Here is a 20,300-nt window from a genome sequence, read left to right as displayed (position 1 = left end):
GCAGATTAACCAGAATTTCAGTTCACTAACACTTCTCAGCAGGGACAAGGTAAAAAAAAAAAAACACCGTATATCACGGATGTCCATAGAAATACATTGAAATCCGTGTAAGAAGGCCGGATTTTCTGGATTCCAGACTACCTTAAACGCCGTCCTCTTCTGTTTTCATTACTCTTTCACCCCTGGTCTCAGTCGCACAAACGCAGCAGAGCTTGGCTTGGCACTAATTGCAACCAATAGGTTTCTCGCGATTGGGACCTGACGCTCCATTGCAAAGGGGCAGTTGTATTTCAGTTCCAGCCCTTAAAGGGGGCGTGGCTTCGCCGAGACTGGTCACTGCCGTGACGTCACCCCAAGATGCCATAAATAACCCGGATGTAAACTGTTCTAGAGTAAAAGTGTGTTGTGTGCGGGCGAGTGGCGGTTGAATACAGCGTCTGGGCGGAGGGGAGTATGGCTTTTCCCTGGTTGGACTGTGAGCTTGCGTGTAACATACGTGTTCTCTTCTAACCATGGCCGGTGGATCAAATCAAAGTATTGTACTGAGTCGCAGAAGGGGCCGTTGAATAAAATCGTGAACATTTTTATGTGCGAAGAGAACGTAACACCCTCCTCCACTCAATTCTGAGTGGTTTCGCCTGGTGAAAAAAAAAAAACCAGGTCAAATCTTTTAGCTCCGTTAAAAACAAAAACAGTTGTGGCCGCGGCGGTGGATTCGGGCGGCGGCGGGGCTGGGGATCCCTGTGCGGCCGCGGTGAAGGGCCCGGTGCTCGGCGGCTGTGAGGAGGCCGAGGAAGAAGAGGCCGCAGCGGCGGCGGCCATGGATCAGTGCGTGACGGTGGAGCGGGAGCTGGAGAAAGTGCTGCAGAAATTCAGCGGCTACGGGCAGCAGTGCGAGCGCGGCCTGCAGGAGCTGATCGAGTACACGGGCGGCCTGCGTAGCGAGATCCTGCAGACAAGCGGTGCGCCATCCGGATCTGCCTTTCCTCCTCACACAGCTCACTTCTTACTTTCCACTTACGTTTTAATCTGTCTCTCCCTCCCCCCCCCCCCGTTTTTTTCTCTGTTTTTACTTCAGTGCTTTCAGTTGTTTATAAGGCTTATATGTAACTTTTTTGTACTTCTATCCTATTACATTTATTGCTACGGGCTTGAGGTTGGGGGTAATGGGCTGTGTGTGGGGGGAGGGGCTCTGCTGGCCTCCGGGGTCTGGCCTGGTTCAGGATGAGTTGTACGGCTCGGCAGTTATTATTCTAAGCTCCTTTCATACGTTTTGGTGGGGTAGGAATTGTCTTAAGTCGCATAGTGGGGAAGCTATTTGTTAGAAGTGAGGCGGTGAGTGTCTTTATTACAGAGATCTGGCTGATAATTAAAACTATGCTTTGGTGTTTTTGAAAGTAGATTGAAACTACTTTTGTATTTGATACAAGGGTAGATATATTGGGGGGTCGTTTGTCTTTCTAAGTATTTGTCTAATTTTAATGTGCTGTGTAGATAACACTAGCATAGATCTTATATTAACTTGGAGAAGAGGTGGGAAGGCTGTGATTTTAAACTTGGAATTGCCTCAACTTCTGTTTATTGGCCTTTCAGTTTATTACTGATTTACATGACCATTATGCAGTCTAATTTTCTCTCTTCTTTTGGGGGGGGGGGGTCTGTTTTACATCAACGTCTGCCACTAAATATGAGGATTGAATGCAAAGTAATGCCTCCATCTCAGTAAATTTAGTTTAAATGAAGATATTGTAACGAGTACAAAATAAAAGCAACTTCTAAGCATTTTCTTCATATATATTTACTTTTCTACATAGTTATCCATCATTGGCAGAAATGTGCGATGAATGGTGATAAGTTTTTGAAAACTGCAGGGCTTGTCTCTTCAGCCAGTTGAATGAAGATTTGGAGAGGACTAAGCAAGTCAAATAGATGCCCCCCCTGAAAGTATTCCCTCAATTTTTGAAAAATATGGAAATCGCATGGCACCAAGTCTGTGAGACCCATCTTTGCCTAGTATTGTCATGTTGCAACAAAATTTCCTCTTTCCTGAACTTTTCTCAGTTCTCTGAAAGTTTTCAAGGTTGCAGTTAAATGTTCTCTGTTGATGGTTGTACCAGGTTAAAGGATACTTGTCTGTTGCTGCCACAGGTCATCCTCTTAGGGCTGATTTGTGGGATCAGCAACTTTCTGGTCCTCAGTGTTTACGTTTTATGGCCTGGTGATGCACAGTACTCGCATCAACACAGTCATCACCATTAACCTGCATGTGGTGGGACTTCCAACAGTCAAATTTTATCATGGTGTGTTGCTTAAAAAAACTAGCAAACCAGACATTTCTCAGCAACTTGAGATGGAAAGATTTCAAAGCACAAGTGAACACATGTAGCTCTTCGGTGCTACCATCTGTTGATGAATTGTGGAGGCATTAGTTTTCATTTAGCCTTGTACCTTGCTTAAAGAGTCAGTGAAGAGTGTTGATGTGGGACATCTTCCTGGTAGCTGTCTGTCTACATCAGAATTTTTTATTGTATTTCTTTTAACATAGAGTTCTTGGGGACTTGGTTTAACGTGCAGTCATGCTGAGGGGTATTTGATTAATGATTTTATAGCCTGTATTTTAAGTTTTGCAACCGATACTACAATAAAGAGTTTCAGTGATAGATGCACATTTCTGTGTGAGCCTCATGCTCAGCAGATGGAAACAAACAACACTGTCATGCCGTACAAGTGAACCTTTGTTGTACAATGTGAAACTGGTAATTGTAATATTTTCTTTCTTACGTTATGTGATATGGCCAACAAAAGAGAGCCAGAATTAAGAGAAACTTCAGACTGTGTTGACGTATCTTCTGACTGTATATAAGGACTAAGTCATCTAGCTCATTCATGCATCTTTTATTTATTGATTTTTATTAACCGTCTTTATGAAGAGATTTTACAAAGGTGGTGTAAAGCAGGTACAGTTTAACATAAAACTTACAATTTTGTTAACATAATAATAGTAAAATGATCACATATAAACTTGTACAGTAAATGAGGAAAACAGCAAATTTGTAACCTAATAGAACTACCATGAAACAGTATAAAAAATATACACATTTAACAGCACTGAAATTCAAACAGAGATATAATATATCAGTATAATACTAACGAAACACCTAATCACACATTAGAGCATTCAAATAACATACATATGATGCTAATGCTTTTCAACAATACAGCTTATGTAGCCAAGGGGCCAAATGCAGATATATAGATGGGTGAAAGATGGGTGGTATAGAGTTAGTTGGGATAAGTAGATGAGAGGCTAAACTCAAGGCAAGTTCTTTTGTAAGTTAAACAAGATAAAAGGAACTGGTCTGGGTTACAGTATGTGTAGTGAGCTATTCTAGGTGCAGAGTGGTGCATAGTCAGTCACCATATGTATTCAAGGCTTGGTAGAAGAGCCAGGCTTTCACCTCCTTCCTGAAGCAGAGATAGTCACAAGTTAGATGTGGCCCCTCTGGGAGTAAATTCAAGAGCATGGGGTCTACTCCTGAGAAGGCTAGTTGGCGGCTATCACATTGTACAACTTCTTTTGATGACGTTTTCAAAGGTGTGTAAACTTTACTCTGGCCCATTTTGTCCATTTTGAAAATCAAACAGTTTTAAATTTAGTTCTCTAAGATACTGGTAGCCAGTGTAGTTTTCGTAGGAAGGGTGTGATGTGGTCATACTGCTTGCAGCCTTCTATTGGTCATGCTTCAGCATTCTGAATTAGTTGGAGCTGATGCAAATGTTTTGGTTTTGACCAGTGTACAGGGCATTACAGTAGTCATGTTATCATGGCATGGACCACTCTGAGCAAAGCAAGCACTGGGAATGACTAAGGCGATGAATCAAGAAAGGTTGACAAGTCGTTATTGTATGTTTACTTGACGTCAGTACAATTAAAACATTCACTGGCACAGGCCAAAACACGGTCCGTGTTTTGGCCTGTTCCTTCATCAGAAGTCCAGGCATACAGCCAAACTTGGGACGAGCAGTAACAGTGAATCTAGGCAAAGAGCCAGTGTAAACGCATTGCACTCTGATCTCTGAGCACACCTATCTCCTGGGATTACACAACTACCACTGTGGTGGTCACTCATATTTTCAATATATGGAGTTTTGTAGCTGTCACAGGTGAATTTGTGGGATCCAAGTGAGTGATGGGTCTAGTAGTATCCCAAGATTCTTGACCTGTGATTTCAGGGGGGAGTTCATATGTCCTAAAAGGCGTGAAGTTCGGTATTTGGCCACTTATATTAGGTACCCAAAGAATCTCTGTTGTGCTTTGGTTCAGACAGAGTTTGTTGTTGTTTGCAATTCCTGAGTTGCAGTTAGACAGGCGGTTAGTTACTCAAAGCTGTGGGTAGATCTGGTTTAGCGGGTATGAGTAGTTGCACATCATCAGTATAGATATAGAATTTTGTATCCATTGACTGAAGCAGCTCAGCCAAAAGCTTGAGGTAGATATTAAATAAAATTGGAGACAGTATGTGTCCTTGTGACATTCCTCAGTTCAGTGCCCAAACTAATGATGTGTTACTAAACAGAACTGATTGTTCTCTGACAAATAGGTTTTGAACCATGTAAATACTGTGCTGTTAACCTGTTTCTACCAGCCTTGTAAACATGATGATCTTCAGTGTCGAAGGCTGCTGAGAAATACAGAAACACTGTCACAGTTTCATACGAAGCCAATGAAGTTTTTTTTAATAAAATATAAATTTTCACACTTCCTCAACTGAAAAATCAACTTTACTGCTGTATTCTGTAATGGTTGAATTTGCAGTTTGTTTAATGAGTTGAGACACACTTATTTAGATTTTGCTTACACCTTTTCAGTAGTAGCTCAAGGAGAGTTACATTCAGGTACACTGGATATTTCTCTGTCCCTGGAGGGCTCCCAGTCTGTACCTGAGGCAATGGGACAAAGAGCAGTAGTGGGATTTGAACCAGCCACCTCTGGATGGTGTTCTAACCACTCGGCCACTCCTCCACTCCTGTTCTTTGGTTGCTGTTAAGGCCTTGTGGTACATTGCCATTTGTTTCTTATAGTTGAGCCTGTCTTCGTGTAGGTGAGACTTTCTCCCATTTTCTTTTAGGTTGATGTCTTTGACGCTTAAGGATCTGTAGTTTTGGGGAGAACAATGGAGAATGTTTGTGGGTAGAGCATAGGACCTTCTTTGGAAGACCATTTTTTTTTTAATGCCATTGCTAAGCGTGCATTCCAGATATCAGCCTGTTCTGACGCTGTCATTCTTTTCATCTACATAAGGGTAGGACAAGGCCTCTAGGATGTTATATCATCAGTCAGATTTCTCATGTCTCTAATTTCCTTCCAAACTTTGGGCCTATCTGTCTTATGTAGCTCTTAATAGAAAATTTGATTAGAAAATGATCAGCCCATGGTAGGGGTGTAATCTCAAGGCCACCAGCCTTGTGTTCAATGATGTTGATTCCTTTGCACAAGCACAATGTCTAGCATATGACCCTTTTCATGGGTTGGAGATTTGATCACCTGAGTAAAGCCTAGAGCTGCCATTGTATCAAGGAAGTGGCAGTGGTGTCTGAAGTTGTGAAGTGTAGATTAGTCTCCCATGATGAATAACCTAGGGTAGCTCAGGTTTAACCTCAGTGTGGGACTATGTTCAGCTCCTCGGTTCCATTTCGGCGACCTTGGAGGTCATTCCATGGGCAAGGGCTCGCATGCGGCCTCTTCAGAATTTCCTTTTGAGCAGATGGTCGCCGACGTCGCTGGATTATCAACGACACCTTCCTTGGTCGAGCCAGGCCAGGGACAGTCTCGCGTGGTGGCTCCGGTCAGCCAATTTCCAGAAGGGTGTTTCTCTGGCGTCTCCCAATTGGGTGGTAGTTTTGACGGATGCCAGCCATGCGGGCTGGGGAGCCCATTGTCTTCGAGTAGCCCAGGGATCGTGGACCCCTCTCGAAGCGACTTGGCCGATAAATCATCTGGAGTTGCGAGCAGTCATGAATGCGCTGCAGGGGCAGACGGTTTGTGTATTCGCGGACACCACCATGACGGTGGCCTACATCAATCGGTAGGGGGGCACTTGCAGTCTTCCCTTGGCAATGGAAGAGTCTCATCTAGTATGGGTGGAAGCGCATGTTCAGAGTATGTCGGCAGCGCACATTGTGGGTCAAGACAATGTTCAAGCGGATTTTCTCAGCCGGACTCTTTTGGACGCAGCGGAATGGACACTGTCTGACTCGGCTTTTCAGCTGATCTGTCAATGTTGGGGAAGACCAGTAATGGATTTCATGGCCATGGCTTGCAATGCCAAAGTTCCCCAGTTCTTCAGCCACAAACAGCAGCCAGGATCTGCAGGATTGGACGCTTTTCTTCTCCAGCCATGACCGGAACAGCTCTGTGGTCTCTGATAGGGAGAGTTCTTTGCCGCATAGGGCGGCATCGGGGGCCGGTCGTTCTAGTGGCCCCAGACTGGCCCCAGCGGTCGTGGTATACGGATCTCGTTCGAGCACTCTCAGCCACCATTGCGACTTCTGGTGACTCCTGATCTGCTGCATCAAGGGCCAGTTCAGATAGAAAATCCCTCCCGCTTTGGTCTTATGGCCTGGCTGTTGAGAGGCGACAGCTGAGGAAGAAGGGATTTTCAGGACCAGTCATTGCCACTCTTTTGGGGGCACGGAAGCAGTATATTTCAGCAGCGTACGCGCGAGTGTGGAAACCTATTCTCGGCATGGTGTGCTTTGCGTGCTGAATCGCTTTTTCGGGCGGACATTCCGGTTGTTCTGGAGTTCCTTCAGGATGGTCTTCAAAAGGGATTGGCATATAATTCCCTTCGAGTGCAGGTGGCCACACTAGCTTGTTTTAGGGGCAAACTGGATGGTTCCTATTAAGCAGCTCACTCTGATGTGGTCCGTTTCCTACGTGGGGCTCTTCGACTTCAGCCTCCTCTGCGGCAGCCGTGCCCGGCATGACATTTGAATGTGGTACTGCGAGCCCTCCAGGCCCCACTGTTTGAGCCGTTGAATAAGGTTTCTGAGAAGGATCTAACACTTAAGAAAGTGTTTTTGGTGACCATTGCTTTGGCTAGGAGGATTTCTGAAATTCAGGCTTTGTCTTCCAGAGATCCTTTTTTGCAGTTTTCTGAAGCAGGGGTGTCGATCCGGATGGTGCCGTCGTTTCTATCTAAAGTGTTTTCGGCTTTCCACGTCAATCAGGCGGTTTATCTTCCGTCTTTTCGAAGAGAGGATTATCCGGGGGAGTTTGCCTCACTACGTTTCCTGGACGTGCAGAGAGCCTTGTTTCGGTACTTGCAGATCTCTAACGAGTTTCAACGCTCGGATCATCTCTGTGCTCTTGTCGGGATCGAAAAGAGGCGAGGCGGCTTCTAAGGCTTCCATTGCTCTCTGGATTAGGGAAGCCATTGGAGCGGCGTATATGCTACAAGGGTGGACGTCTCCAGTGGCCCTGAAGGCGCATTCTACTTGGGCACAGGCTGCCTCTTGGGCGGAGGCGTCGGTCTTATCTCTGGAAGAGATTTGTCAGGCGGCTACTTGGGCGTCCCGTCATACTTTTTGCAAAGCATTATAGGCTAGACGTGTCTGCTTGGGAGGATGCGAGTTTTGGGGCGGGAGTGTTGGCGCGGGGAGCGTCGGCTTCCCACCCTAATTAAGGAATGCTTTGGTACATCCCAGTAGTTCCTGGATTCATCTGCTGCAAGTGACAAGGAAGGTAAAATTATGTCTTGCCTGATAATTTTCTTTCCTTTCACGCAGCAGATGAATCCAGGATCCCTCCTTAGTTCAGCCGACGTTTTTTTCATTTTCCGCACAGTGTGGCTATTTTTTCCTTCCGGGTTCTCTTTTGCAGGGTTCAGACAGATATGGGAACACGGAAAGGATTCCGATTTTTGGATCAAGTTGCAGTTATTTTGAAGTTCTTATTTGGTTCTCTGTTTTTCATAGTGAGGATGGTTTCATATTTTTGGCCTTGGCAAATGCTTATGAATGACATACTAACTGAGGAAGGAGCTGGCCGTCTGGCATCACTGCCTTTAGTTTGTTTATCTCTGTCTCTACCTGCTGGTAGGCGGACTTAACCCACTAGTTCCTGGATTCATCTGCTGTGTTTAAAGGAAAGGAAATTATCAGGTAAGGCATAATTTTTCCTTTGTGCTTTTTAAATCTTGAAACAAGGTAAAATAGTTTTTAAAAGTCCGGTATCTAATATCTAACAAGGCACTTCTGTTCGCTAGAGACACAAACGGCTGTATTTCACTCCTGTAAAATTATTTGGAAGTTTTAATGCAGAGGGAAATTCAGTAGAATATCAGAAATTTAGAGATATGTTAGATATGAACTTCAGCTTGCAGATGTAGTAATGGTTTCATTTTGCAGTTTCTGATCCTGATGGCCTTTGATCCAATTGATACCTCCTTTCTGTGCACGATGTAGCTAACAATCTTAAGTTTTGTACCTGAGGCGATGGAGGGTTAAGTGACTTACCCAGTGTCACAAGGTGCTACAGTGGGAATTGAACTCAGTTCCTCAGGTTCCCAGCCCACTGCACTAACTATGAGGCTACTCCTCCACTCACAGGAGTCCTATAAGTTCTAGATACAGGAATCCTGTTCAGAAGGAATGGATCCTCAGAAGGTTAGCCGAGATTGGGTGGCAGAGCCGGTGGGGGAGGCAGGGCTAGTGCTGGGCAAGACTTCTACGGTCTGTGCCCTGAAAATGGCAGATACAAATCAAGGTAAGGTATACACAAAAAGTAGCACATATAAGTTTATCTTGTTGGGCAGACTGGATGGACCATGCGGTTCTTTTTCTGCCGTCATCTACTATGTTACTATGAATCAGTATTTTCCCCTGGAGAATGATCTCTTGCAATCTGTTCACTGTTTCAGGCTTGGCTGAGCTTTAAAAAAAAAAGGACATACTGGTGGGCTTAAACTATAGCCTAGGGAAGTGTTTCAAGCAGATTGGCATTTTTGAGATTAGGTGGGAATCTGTAGCTATGAAAAAGAAGTGCTACAGAAGCAGACTGATCTTGCCCTTCATGATCAGTTACAATAGATAGCTGTTGTCGTTTAGCGCTTATAAAAACGTGAATCAGGGAAGCCAGGGTTCATATCGCGCACCTCTTACTCTGAGAACTGGAGCGGGTCACTTCATTCTCAATTATCTGAGGAACAGTTTGACGCAGGAAATAACTTAAGCGCTTCCTTGAACTTGTATTTGGAAAAGAGAAATAATGTAAAATCCTAATGAAAAAAAAAATGATGTCCTCTTTACATCTGTGTAGCCTAGGTGTATATCAGAGTTCTTTATAGGTTTTGATAACTTGGTTCAGTCATCTTTTGGTTCTCTGTAGTGGTTTAACTTCCTGGATCACATGTTTGGACAAATGTAGAGAAAAGTGTAATTTAGCTGCCTAAACTTGAAATCATTTTTTTACGCAATAATTTCATTTTCTCCAGCTGTCGGGGGAAAACATTACAGAACAAAATCATGTATGTGGAAGGAAAAGTGGGATTCTTGTCCCTATTACAAAATATTGCTCTCGGGAGAAGTCCTGCTTTTTGTTTCCTCCCCAAAAGGGGAAGATAAGGCATTTGTTTTATACACTTAAAATGCTGATTAATTCATGTTCCTTTTTTCCTCTTTAGACCAAGAGAGTGAATTGTCCGGCACACTTTCAATTGTTTTGACACAATGCTGTAAAAGAATAAAAGACACAGTTCAAAAATTGGCTTCTGATCATAAAGACATTCACAGCAGTGTTTCTCGTGTGGGAAAAGCAATTGATAAGGTATGTTTTGTTTTCTTTTAGCTTTTTACACTTGGGGCACAATTGTTTTCTGACTAGGAAATAGCTGCATTTGCTAGTGCTGAACTCTTTAAAAAAATTAATATAAGCGTTTGGCTGGTTTCATTCTAGGAAGCCATTTTTGCCTCAGAGGCTAATGGTGGTGCAGGTAATTTTGTGGTTCTGTAGTGTTGGTGCCTTAAATCTTTCTAAGGCTTGCTTTCTTAGCAATAAATATTTTTTCTTAATGTGTTTATATTGACTAAGATGTCAGAATCAATTGTAAACTTGGATTTTGTTAAATTTAAGTATTGTATTGGCTTTGCCCCACATTTTCTGTTAGTATCTTGGATATCTATGATCTTTTGTTTTCTTTTGTCTTCCTTTGTCAAACATTTTATTCAGTTTTAAAAAAAATCTTCCACATGGTAACTATAATTCCTAATGCAAGTTTTCAGTTCAGGCTGAAATTGGGGAAATAGACTCTTAAGGTGTAGTAATAGTCAGGCTTGGCTGACAGCATCATAGCTAAACGCAACTTTTTAGTTGTTTGAAAAACTGGTGGAAAAGCCACACAAGCCTAGAAACACCTTAAGTAATTACAAAGCCTGGGGTGGCTTTATTGTTGCTTTTGTATGATTTGCTGTATCCTGAAGACCATTGCTCGCTCTTCTGTTTGATATTCCTGTGTTCCCCTGCTAAGGGAAGATCAAATTCTAGGTGGTGGTGTATTGTTTAAGGATATGTATATGATATGGAGTTATACTAACGATATGTGAAGAGCATATTTTTATTCGGGAGCTATTTGATTGGCTGAGCAACATTGGGCTAGCTGCATAGTCAGTACTTATAATTAACTGGAGAGAATATTTGGAACTGATTTGAGGTGTGGGAACAAATCAGAGGAAATCTTTCAGTGAATCTCTACGGCTATTTCAGGGATGTGAGTGGTAGGTAGCCAGGAAAATGTTATTCTATTACGTTTCTTCCTACTATTGTAGAACTCGTGGGATAGTTTTCCGTGAACCAGCAGGTGGAGATAGAGAACTGAAAACTGAGCTGAGACATCTCTTGGTATCCAGTTCTCCGATTTGTTTTAAATTTACTACTTTGTATCTTTATTGAATGCCTCCTAGTCCTAGTATTTTTGAAAAGAGTAAACAGACTCTTCATGTCTACCCTTTCCACACCACTCATTACTTTATAGACCTCTATCATATCTCCCCTCAGCTGTCTTTTCTCCAAGCTGAAGAGCCATGTTAGTCCACTTTAAAACTAACAACCACACTATTCTTAAATTTAGTATGCCATGAATGACAGGTCTAAGATTATCGGGGAGATTTCCTTTCTAGTGGACCAGGTTGCTGAATATTATGCTCTTGGGCTTGGGTTTTTCATTTTGGAAGTGAGGTATTGTGTGGGACCTGGGGTGTCTGTAAAGGGAAATGGGACTTGATATACCGCCTTTCTGAGGTTTTTGCAACTAAATTCAAAGCGGTTTACATATATTCAGGTACTTATTTTGTACCAGGGGCAATGGAGGGTTAAGTGACTTGCCCAGAGTCACAAGGAGCTGCCTGTGCCTGAAGTAGGTGGGTATTTAGAATCTCTTGGAAGTAAGAGGGTCTGTTTTATGAGACAAGCAATCTAAATACAGTGAATATAATTTGAAATAAAACAGTTTGAACAGTGAATCATAAACCTTGTGGCTTGTGGTTTTAACTTGGTGTGGATTTATACCATACAGAATTTTGATGCTGACATAAGCAGTGTGGGAATAGATGGGTGCTGGCAAGCCGACAGCCAGAGAACTCTCAATGAAGTTATGGTGGAGCATTTCTTTCGACAAGGGATGCTAGATGTGGCTGAGGAGCTTTGTCAGGTAACTGGAATTAATGATTTTTATTTTTTGTGTGTGTGGGGCGGGGTAGAGTATGATTAGTTTAGATTCCAGCACAACACAAATGATGGTGCTGCACAATCTCAACCACATAATGTAGCCCATGGAGGTGCTGAAGGGGTTAATGAGTTAGGGATAGCTCAGTAGAGTGTAAAATTCTATTCCAGATTTAAGTTGTTGACTGCTGCTTTGCTTTGGAGACTTAGGGATCTCACTGTTTGAGTTCCATTTGGGATTGAGCCAAGCAGTACCCTTAGGGCATCACCTAGTGGTACCTAGTTGGAACAACCTTGGAAGCTTCTCTTGAAGTTCGTACATTTGGCCCTTATGTGTGAATAAATGTGTCCAATTAGCAGTAAATTTGTTTTTTTTTCCCCCGCAGGGAAAGGTTGGCATAGAAGTTAGAATGTGTTAAAGCTAAGAGTGCATCTGAAATTACGCCTTACCAAAGAAGCTAAGCTCTGCACTGTTTTAAAGTGACATTTTTAGTGCTGGCTATGAAGTGGCTTTATACTTGATGTAAAGTTGCTAACAAGGGTATTGAATCCAGCCTTCTCTCAAAAGGTTGTGAAGTATTGGATTTCTTTTTCTGTTTTTCAGGAAGCTGGTCTTTCAATAGATCCAAGCCAAAAAGAACCGTTTGTGGAATTAAACCGAATATTAGAAGCTTTAAAATTCAGAGTTCTACGACCTGCACTAGAGTGAGTACCAAGTTTCTTCTGGTTTTTGCTGGGATTTCTTTAAAGAAGATTCATGTTTTACTTTGAAGCATTGTGAAAAAAGCATGGCCTCAACAAATTCCATGAGAGAATGTCTCAAGGCTGGCAGGAAATGCAACCTTCTTTCTGTCTTAGTTAAGTTGAGTCATTGAAGACGCTTAACAGTGTGATCTTGCTGTGGTTGTAGTCCAACCCTTTATTACACCAATCATTGCTTGATTGACTACTCCTTGATTGGCAGCACTGTGGTCCTGTGTTCTCCAAAGCAAAACTTAACGTAGGGAAAGTACAAGTGCAACATTAATGAAAACCATTATATCCTGTTCTTTTCATGCACAGTAAGGGTGAAACTGCCAATTTTACAAAAGTATTGGGTCAATAGTTCTCACATTGTGAGATTACAGGTTTTATCTGCATAGGGAATGTTAGTTTATCGAGTGATGCTCCCTCTCCTTATTTGAGACCTAATCCAGCCAGGCATGTTTCTTCTTGTCTGTCTTGCAACAGTGAATTTTATTTTGTAGGGGCCAGGGTCTTTAAGTAGCCATTTTTAATACTGATTCATTCCCAGTAAGGTGTTGCTTTGTAGGGTAGCCTTAGCAAAGGCTGCTTATACCAGTCATTTTTAAAGTTCTTTGAATGAACTTGCTTAAGTTGGTGCTACTTCTAACTTTACACACACAGTCACAGCTTTACTTTTGTAAGAAATGCCTCAAAACTTTCAGTGGAGATGTTGCCATTGTGGGTACTTTTTAGTAGTGCATTTATCACTGAAGCGGCGTCCGTGCGTGCTGGACTTCACTGTTGCTGGCGGAGCAGGAGGTAAAACGTTTAAACAGGTGGCACTTACGAAGGGCTGGGGCACCCGCACACGTCTTCCTTGCACTCGGAGGCCACAGAGAGGGAGGGAGGCACTGGGTGGCAGAAATTGGAGGAGGGGGGCGTGGAACTCGGACGGGAGTGGGGCCGTCGGACTGGAGCGGGCCCGTGGAACTCGAACGGCTGGAAGTGGAGGGAGGGAGGTAGGGGGTCATGGAACTGGGGGGGGGGGGGGGGGGGAGGGGGGATTGTTTACTCACGTCCGGTGGCTGCTGCTGGGTTCCCTTCCCTCTCATTTCCCATTGGTCCGCCCTGTGACTGATAGGGAGAAATGAAAAATAGACTTTTTTACTTCAGCAGATTTAGCCCATACGCAGCAGAGCTTTAGAAGTGTTAACTCCCATTTTTTTTGTTTCTCTCTCTCTCTCTTTCACACAGACTCTTGAATAAAAGATTCAATTACTCTCTCTTCTTTAACTTCCAAACAAAATGATGTTTACTTACAGTTTCTTCAGATAACTATTTACATCATACTTGCAGTAGACATGGTAAAACTACTGAATACAAAAATTCTATCAGTTGGTTATCATACAGCTTGAAGAGAGATTGCTAACACCATCTTATGCTGACACAGACTGACTCACTCTCAGAGCAACTAGAGTGACTCAGACACACCCACAAGACATTACACTATATCCAATGACATCATAGCTCATAGAATTGTTGACAGTTAATGCATGCAGCACTTGTCTTTCACATATTCCTACAGTGACGTCATCCCCAGGGCGGACCAATGGAAACTGTGTTAAGAACCCAGGCAGCCAGACAGAGGAGCAAATTATTATATAGGAAATTAAGTAGCAGGTTACTACTACTTAACATTTCTAAAGCGCTACTAGGGTTACGCAGCGCTGTACAATTTCACAAAGAAGGACAGTCCCTGCTCAAAGGAGCTTGCAATCTAAAGGACAAAATGTGCAGTCAATCAATTTGGGGTTCTGAATTGGTCATGTCCTTAAAATGACCTATTCCCAGATGTAGACTTGTATATCCTTGCATGGAGATGTCACATTTTTATACTTGTTTTTCATTCTAATCTTTTTGCGTAGGTCTGAATTGGTGGGTATAGTATACAAATACCTACTGTCATTCCATTCACCAGGAGCTTGCATAAGGAGCAGTAATACCAAGGGGAAAATCAAAGGATTAAAGCAAATTTAATTTATAACAGCATTCTAGTTTTAAAAGTCATAGAACTGGAATTACTGAAACTGGAAGATAAAAATTCATAGGCCTTATTAAGCTAACCACATAATTTTTGTAACATTTTTTCATGAGGTTCACATTTTGCTTTGCAGTGGTTGAGTGATGTAATTTTATTTCATTCTCCTTAGATGGGCAGTATCAAATCGAGAGATGCTAATGGCTCAGAATAGTTCTTTGGAGTTTAAATTACACAGATTGTATTTTATAAGCTTATTGATGGGAGGAACAACAAACCAGAGGGAGGCATTGCAATATGCCAAAAACTTTCAACCTTTTGCTATAAATCATCAAAAAGGTGAGTCTGGATCACATGCATGCTACCAGGTCAAAACAAATTGCTAGTGCTTGCTTGTGGCTTTGATGATAAAATATCTTTTAAATATGGTTTTAACAATAGCGAGCTTTTATGCTATGACTTGCTGTAATAATATACCGATGCACATTGGTTAGACAAGCTCCCTGCTTAGTTGATGTGAGCAATACAGGGTTCAGATTTTCTAAGCTATGGAAATTATCTTAATATCAATTTAATGGTTCACTTAAATATTGCTGTTGGGTATCTCCTAAAATGTGACCTTGGTTAGTATAGTGCGTTTGACTTTTGTTTCACCATTTGTGTCCCCTGTGCCTTGTTTGTGTAGCTGTCTTCATTTATTTTACCACCTGTTTGCGTTGTCATGTCACTTTACACTCCCACTTGAATTTTCAGAGTTTGATTACAATTACTTCTGCTGGCAAGTCAGTCTGGTTCTCCCCGCCCCCTCCTTTTTTTTTATTAAACATTTTAGCCAAATACAAATAAGTGCCATCAACCCAACAATTCCAGAGAGGATAGAACCAGTGATTAGTACTTGACCATATTCAATCCATTTTTTTAAATTTTGCTATATTTTTAAAATTCTAACTAGGTATTCCCTGACCAGTTGCTGATTCTTAATACAGTTCATATTCTACAGCCCAAAGCAGTCTTTTTGTATCTATAAACTGAGTTTCACCAGCATTGTTGAAAGTCCATTTTCCCAGTTCATCACTCTTTGTGATGGCTATCATGTCAAAGGCATTTTTGCCATCTTCCTCTCCTTGTATGATATTGCAGATTGACTACTATTGCTGGAAAAATCTCCATTCTTCCCTGGAATAATTGACACCATTTCCCACACATCCTCCTTGATGAGGTACACTTTACTGCTCTCAAACAGTATATGTTGGAGCGTATCTGTTTTGTTTATGGTCAACATGTCTGTCTCCTGAAGTCTAGGGGTCCAGGGATTCTATGGGCAAGGTTTGCGGTAGGCTAGCCAATATGTTTGGTTTGAGTGAGAAAAAAAAACCTATTCTAATCTGATTTTCCTGCAGGCCACTATTCCCCCCCCCCCCCCTAACTCTTGAAGCCCTCTCCACCAAAGGAAATTTTGCCTTGTAAAATGTAGAGGCTAAATGTCCTCCTTTAGATTGCGCTAAACTGTATATCACAGTTCAGTACTGGATGCAAGCTTCGTATATTTAGCCCCCCTAATGCTGTGATTTAACTGCAACCAGCAACATTCCTCAGATATCAGAAGACCATATTTTTATGACTGCATGTTAATCACGATTAACACGTTAACTACTACCTGCAATTAAAAAAATGTAATTACAGTTGTTTGTCTCTCTCCCTCCCTTTTTGGACTGCCAGTGGCTCTTCCCTTCCTTTCCCACCCGGTTTACCTTTTTCACTTTCAGTAAGTCTTTGCCCTGCCGCGCCAGTGGCAACCATATTGAAAGGCTGCCTGTGGTCTGCACTGGGCCTTTCCCTCTGACCCATCCTGCTCCCTTCTGAAAGAGGAAGTTGGGTCAGAAGGAAAGGCCTGGTGCAGACTGCAGGCAGCCTTTCAATACAACTGTAGCTGGTGCTGCAGGATGAAGACTTGCTGAAAGTGGAAAGGTAAACTGGGTGGGGAGGAAGGGAAGAGGAGGTGAGAGAGCCGCCGTCTGTCCAGGAGGGGAGGGAGAGATACTGGGTGGCTGGTTTGACAACAGAATTTCCACTCCCTGCTTCTAATAGCCATTCCTAGGTGTCTATGTCGGCAGATCTATCCTGAGTGACTTTCCAGCTGACACCTTTTATTATGGTACCCTCATACCACTGACAGCCTTTCTTCCCCCTTGCTCATCCTTGCCTCATCAAATCTCTAGTTTCCTGTAACTTTATTGAGCAAAAACTGTATGCTTCAGACAGGTACCAAAGTGGCCGTATCTTTGAGATTTCCATCCTTTTTCCCAGAAGAATCTGTACATTTGAGACTTTTCCCACCCGTGCCTGCATCCTGTAGTGTTATGACACCCTCATGCTTCTGGTCCCATGAAAACCTGCATCTTTTGATATTACTATCCTTTGCTTCTCATAACTTACCACTTTCAAACCCTGAAGGCATCTCACCTTTCATTCGAGTACAGATACTGCCCCTGACCCTCGCAGAGCCATTGATCAGTACTAGCTTCTTTCAACATTTTCTGCGAGAGGGAGGGAATTGAGAGAGAACCTTGAGTGGTGGCAGTGGAGGGGGGAGGGAGATCCGTGGTCAGGGCCAAAAGGGGAGAGAGATGCAGGACGGGATGAGGGTAAGGGGGGGGGGGGGGAAGTAGGGAGAGAAGGATGGGTGGAAGGAGAAGAGAGAGATGTTGGGATCACAGGGAGGCAGGAAGATGGAGAGATTATGGACCTGGGGTGGACGGAAGGAAGAAAGGAGAGAGGTGTTAGACTTGGGGGTGGGGTGGGTTGTTGGGAGAGGGAAGAGAGAGAGATAATGGAGCTGGGGTAGAGAGTTGGGCCTGGAGATGCGAGAGAAGAAGATATTGGGCCTTTATTCAGTGACATACTCACAGGAGAGGGGAGGGACTTTGGAGACCTGGGCCCCCCTATTTGGGCTCAGGCCCCCTCAATGCTTGCACTGCCCAAGCATGCTCAGTTATTGCATGAAATGAGCATGCTCAGGGAGTGCCTGCATCGGCAGCTGGTTGCACCCCACTCCTGAGGTAGCACAAGGAGGAAGGGAGCTGCTTTGACAAGTGGATTTCTTTGGCATCCTCACTAACAAAGGTATAATATCTAATGTGGGGGGGGGGGGGGGGAGAGAGGAAATGTGTGCCCCCCCGCCTTGTCAGTTCCTGTGGCCCTTCCCCCATTGAGTGCTGGCTATGCCCCGTCTTACTATTTTAATCATAATGCAGCCCTATTTTAAAGAGTTGTAGGAAAACAGTAAGCCACCTTGCCACGTCCAATGGTCCATGATACCTGAGTTTAACCATTTCTACCATTCCACCAATACAGGGAGAAACCACCAATTTGAAATTTTGGGTTATTCATAATGGAGCTTTCAAGCTATCCCATCGTAGTACAATGTGGAGAACCATCTAATTTAACTAGGGCTTTTTGTATAGCTTAGGGTATTCAGGTTTTTGGTCACAGCTTCACACCAACCAGGTCCCTAAAACCTTTAGGGGCAATTAAAACTTTTTCCAGACTCAACCAAGTTGGAGGTGGAGATGTTGGGTCTTTTCTTAGCATCTGCAGCTGTGAATCCAGAGAATTGTTACTTGTGACCTTCTACCAACAGATGGAGATAGAGAGAGAGCACTGAACGCTGTCTTCTAGGACTGCATGCTCCTTGGTTAGTCTGTTGCAAGCTCCTGGTTTCATCTATGTTGTGGCTCCTGTTACGGGTTTCCCAGTTCAGTAGAGCTTGGGGTGTGTGTAGGCTAAGCAGTGCCAGCTTTAGGGGGGTACACCTGGTGGTGCTAGGTACCTGCCTCCACCCCACCCCTATCCAGCTACTTTTTCCTTCCTCCACAAGAGTAAAAAAAAAAAAAAAAATTACAGTAGTTTTTGCCTACTTATGTGGCTACTTGGATGTTGGATGGGGTTGCCACTAGTATACCCTGGGTCAGAGTGGTGAGTCGGAACTTGTTACTATTAATTTGGTGAGTGTTCCTTTACGTTTTTCACTTTCACGCGTGCTTGTTTCACTTTTTCCTTCCTTGCGATGGCTGTAGAGCCTTGTTGGCGCTGCTCTTGCTATGCTAAGCAGAGAGCAGTGTTGGGGAAACATTGGCGTTCTGAGGGCATTTCAGCGGAACAGCAGTGGACAGACTGTTGTTTTCCCATGTTGTTCAATCGTGTCCTCGGGTAACATGTTTTTTCAGGGTCCCGTTGCCATTTTAAATTAGCATGATTGGCTCCCACAGCTGCGGGAACAATGCTCCCTTTTCAAGCTGGGCATATTTCTGGACTATATACATGTGCTAGTAATGTTTGACTGTATTGCTATTCCTAAGCCTTTGGTGCTTCCCCCCCCACCAGCGTTTGTTCTTTCAGTGCATCAAGCCTATATTCTGCAAAGGTCTCCTAAGCATATGCAACCTATCTCTTTTGGCAGCAGTTGAAGGTTTCTGGGTCCTTGCAAGCTACTCAGGCTCTGCAATTGGATTCTGTGGGTGAAGGAAGATATTTTGAACCTGTCTCTGAGGCAGATTCTTTAACTTCTCCATCTTCCCTCAGTGTGAATCGGGCTGGGCAGCAGCTTCACTACCTTCTGTTCTTCTGTGGGAGTTGAGACCGGTAAGATTCTCGCTGCTGAGGAGGCTGTTCTTATATATTTTTTTCCCCCTAAGGAAGATTTATGGCTAATGCTTTGGAAGCTCTGAATGTTTCTATCAAAACACTTCGGTCTCTACTCCTGGGATAGCTGGCACACTGGAAGCCACCTAAAGTATTCCTGTACGTGAGGATATGCATATGCTCATTTCAACTTGATGGATCACCCCAGATGCCCAGTCTCAGGGTGGACTGGGCTATGACTCGCCTTTCTTCTATTGCTCAGGACGAGGAAGCTTACAGTGCCTTAAGCTGATTCTTTGGTGGCTGCAAGCACATTAAAAAAAAAAAAAAAAGCCCTGCCGGTGGAGGGTGGAATGACCTTAAAGGATGTGCAGGATGGGACATTGGGGTGGTCTTGACCTGTCCCTGGCCTAGCTCCCCGCTCTGCTGGCCATGGCTACACAGTGTGGTCAAGCCTAACGGCCACTCTCAAGTTAGTCTCGGGACCCTACCTGGTTGAGCTCAGTGTGGCTCCACAGTCCCCAGTCACTCTTAGTACCATTGTGTGCAGCTTTGACCCAGTCTTGCAGGGCATTTACTGAGGAGTGTGGATCCCTGTCCCCCCCCACATCTTACTTGCCTGTTCACCCTGTTTAGGTGTATTCCCCATGGGCTCTTCCTGCAGCTCCTAGGCTTTCCAAAAGTGCTCCCTTTGGTAGCACGTATACCACATAATAATGATAAAACTAATAATTCAATTGGCCTAGCTAGCTTAACACCCTTTGTCAGGGGCTAATGCTATTGGAATGTACTCGGTAGGGAATTTCCCTCTAGGTGCACCCAGAGGGCCAGGGACAGCAGAGATGTTGGAGACCCAGGCCAAGGTAGGCTGGGGCAGTGAAGTAGTTCAGTGTGTGTCTGCCATGGGATAGGGCATGCTGATGGCACATGCTGTGCGGCCTAGAGCCAGCAGCTGAGTAGGGGTACTGATTATTCTAGTGTATAAATGTGGCTTATTCTGTCTGCCTTTTCTCAGCATTTTCGGGGGTCTGTTCCCTTCCTTCAGCACAAAAATGTATACGTTGCTGTCACACACTCTGTTCCTGTCAGGACAAATAGGCAGTTAGAATCCTCTCTTCTCTCTTAATTCACTCAGAAAAATAGATAACATTCCCTGCTGGTAGGAAGGCACAACGC

The 20,300-nt window shown here is 43.7% G+C and overlaps 1 protein-coding gene across 1 annotated transcript in view; it reads left to right on the top strand.

The window, feature by feature from the left end:
- Nucleotides 1-404: 404 nt before the first annotated feature.
- The window catches only part of RMND5A (required for meiotic nuclear division 5 homolog A), a 32,096-nt gene continuing 12,200 nt past the window's right edge, over nt 405-20,300 (top strand). Inside the window, exons 1-5 of the mRNA XM_030191045.1 lie at nt 405-962; nt 9,684-9,826; nt 11,571-11,705; nt 12,324-12,424; nt 14,656-14,822. Coding sequence (XP_030046905.1) covers nt 821-962; nt 9,684-9,826; nt 11,571-11,705; nt 12,324-12,424; nt 14,656-14,822 — 688 coding nt within the window. The 5' untranslated portion in view covers nt 405-820. The remainder of the gene's footprint in view (nt 963-9,683; nt 9,827-11,570; nt 11,706-12,323; nt 12,425-14,655; nt 14,823-20,300) is intronic.

The sequence above is a fragment of the Microcaecilia unicolor genome, chromosome 2 (assembly GCF_901765095.1).
Source record: "Microcaecilia unicolor chromosome 2, aMicUni1.1, whole genome shotgun sequence".
Classification (NCBI taxonomy): Eukaryota; Metazoa; Chordata; class Amphibia; order Gymnophiona; family Siphonopidae; genus Microcaecilia; species Microcaecilia unicolor.
Note: the sequence above shows the minus strand (reverse complement) of the source record. Positions and strands in the feature narration are given on the sequence as shown.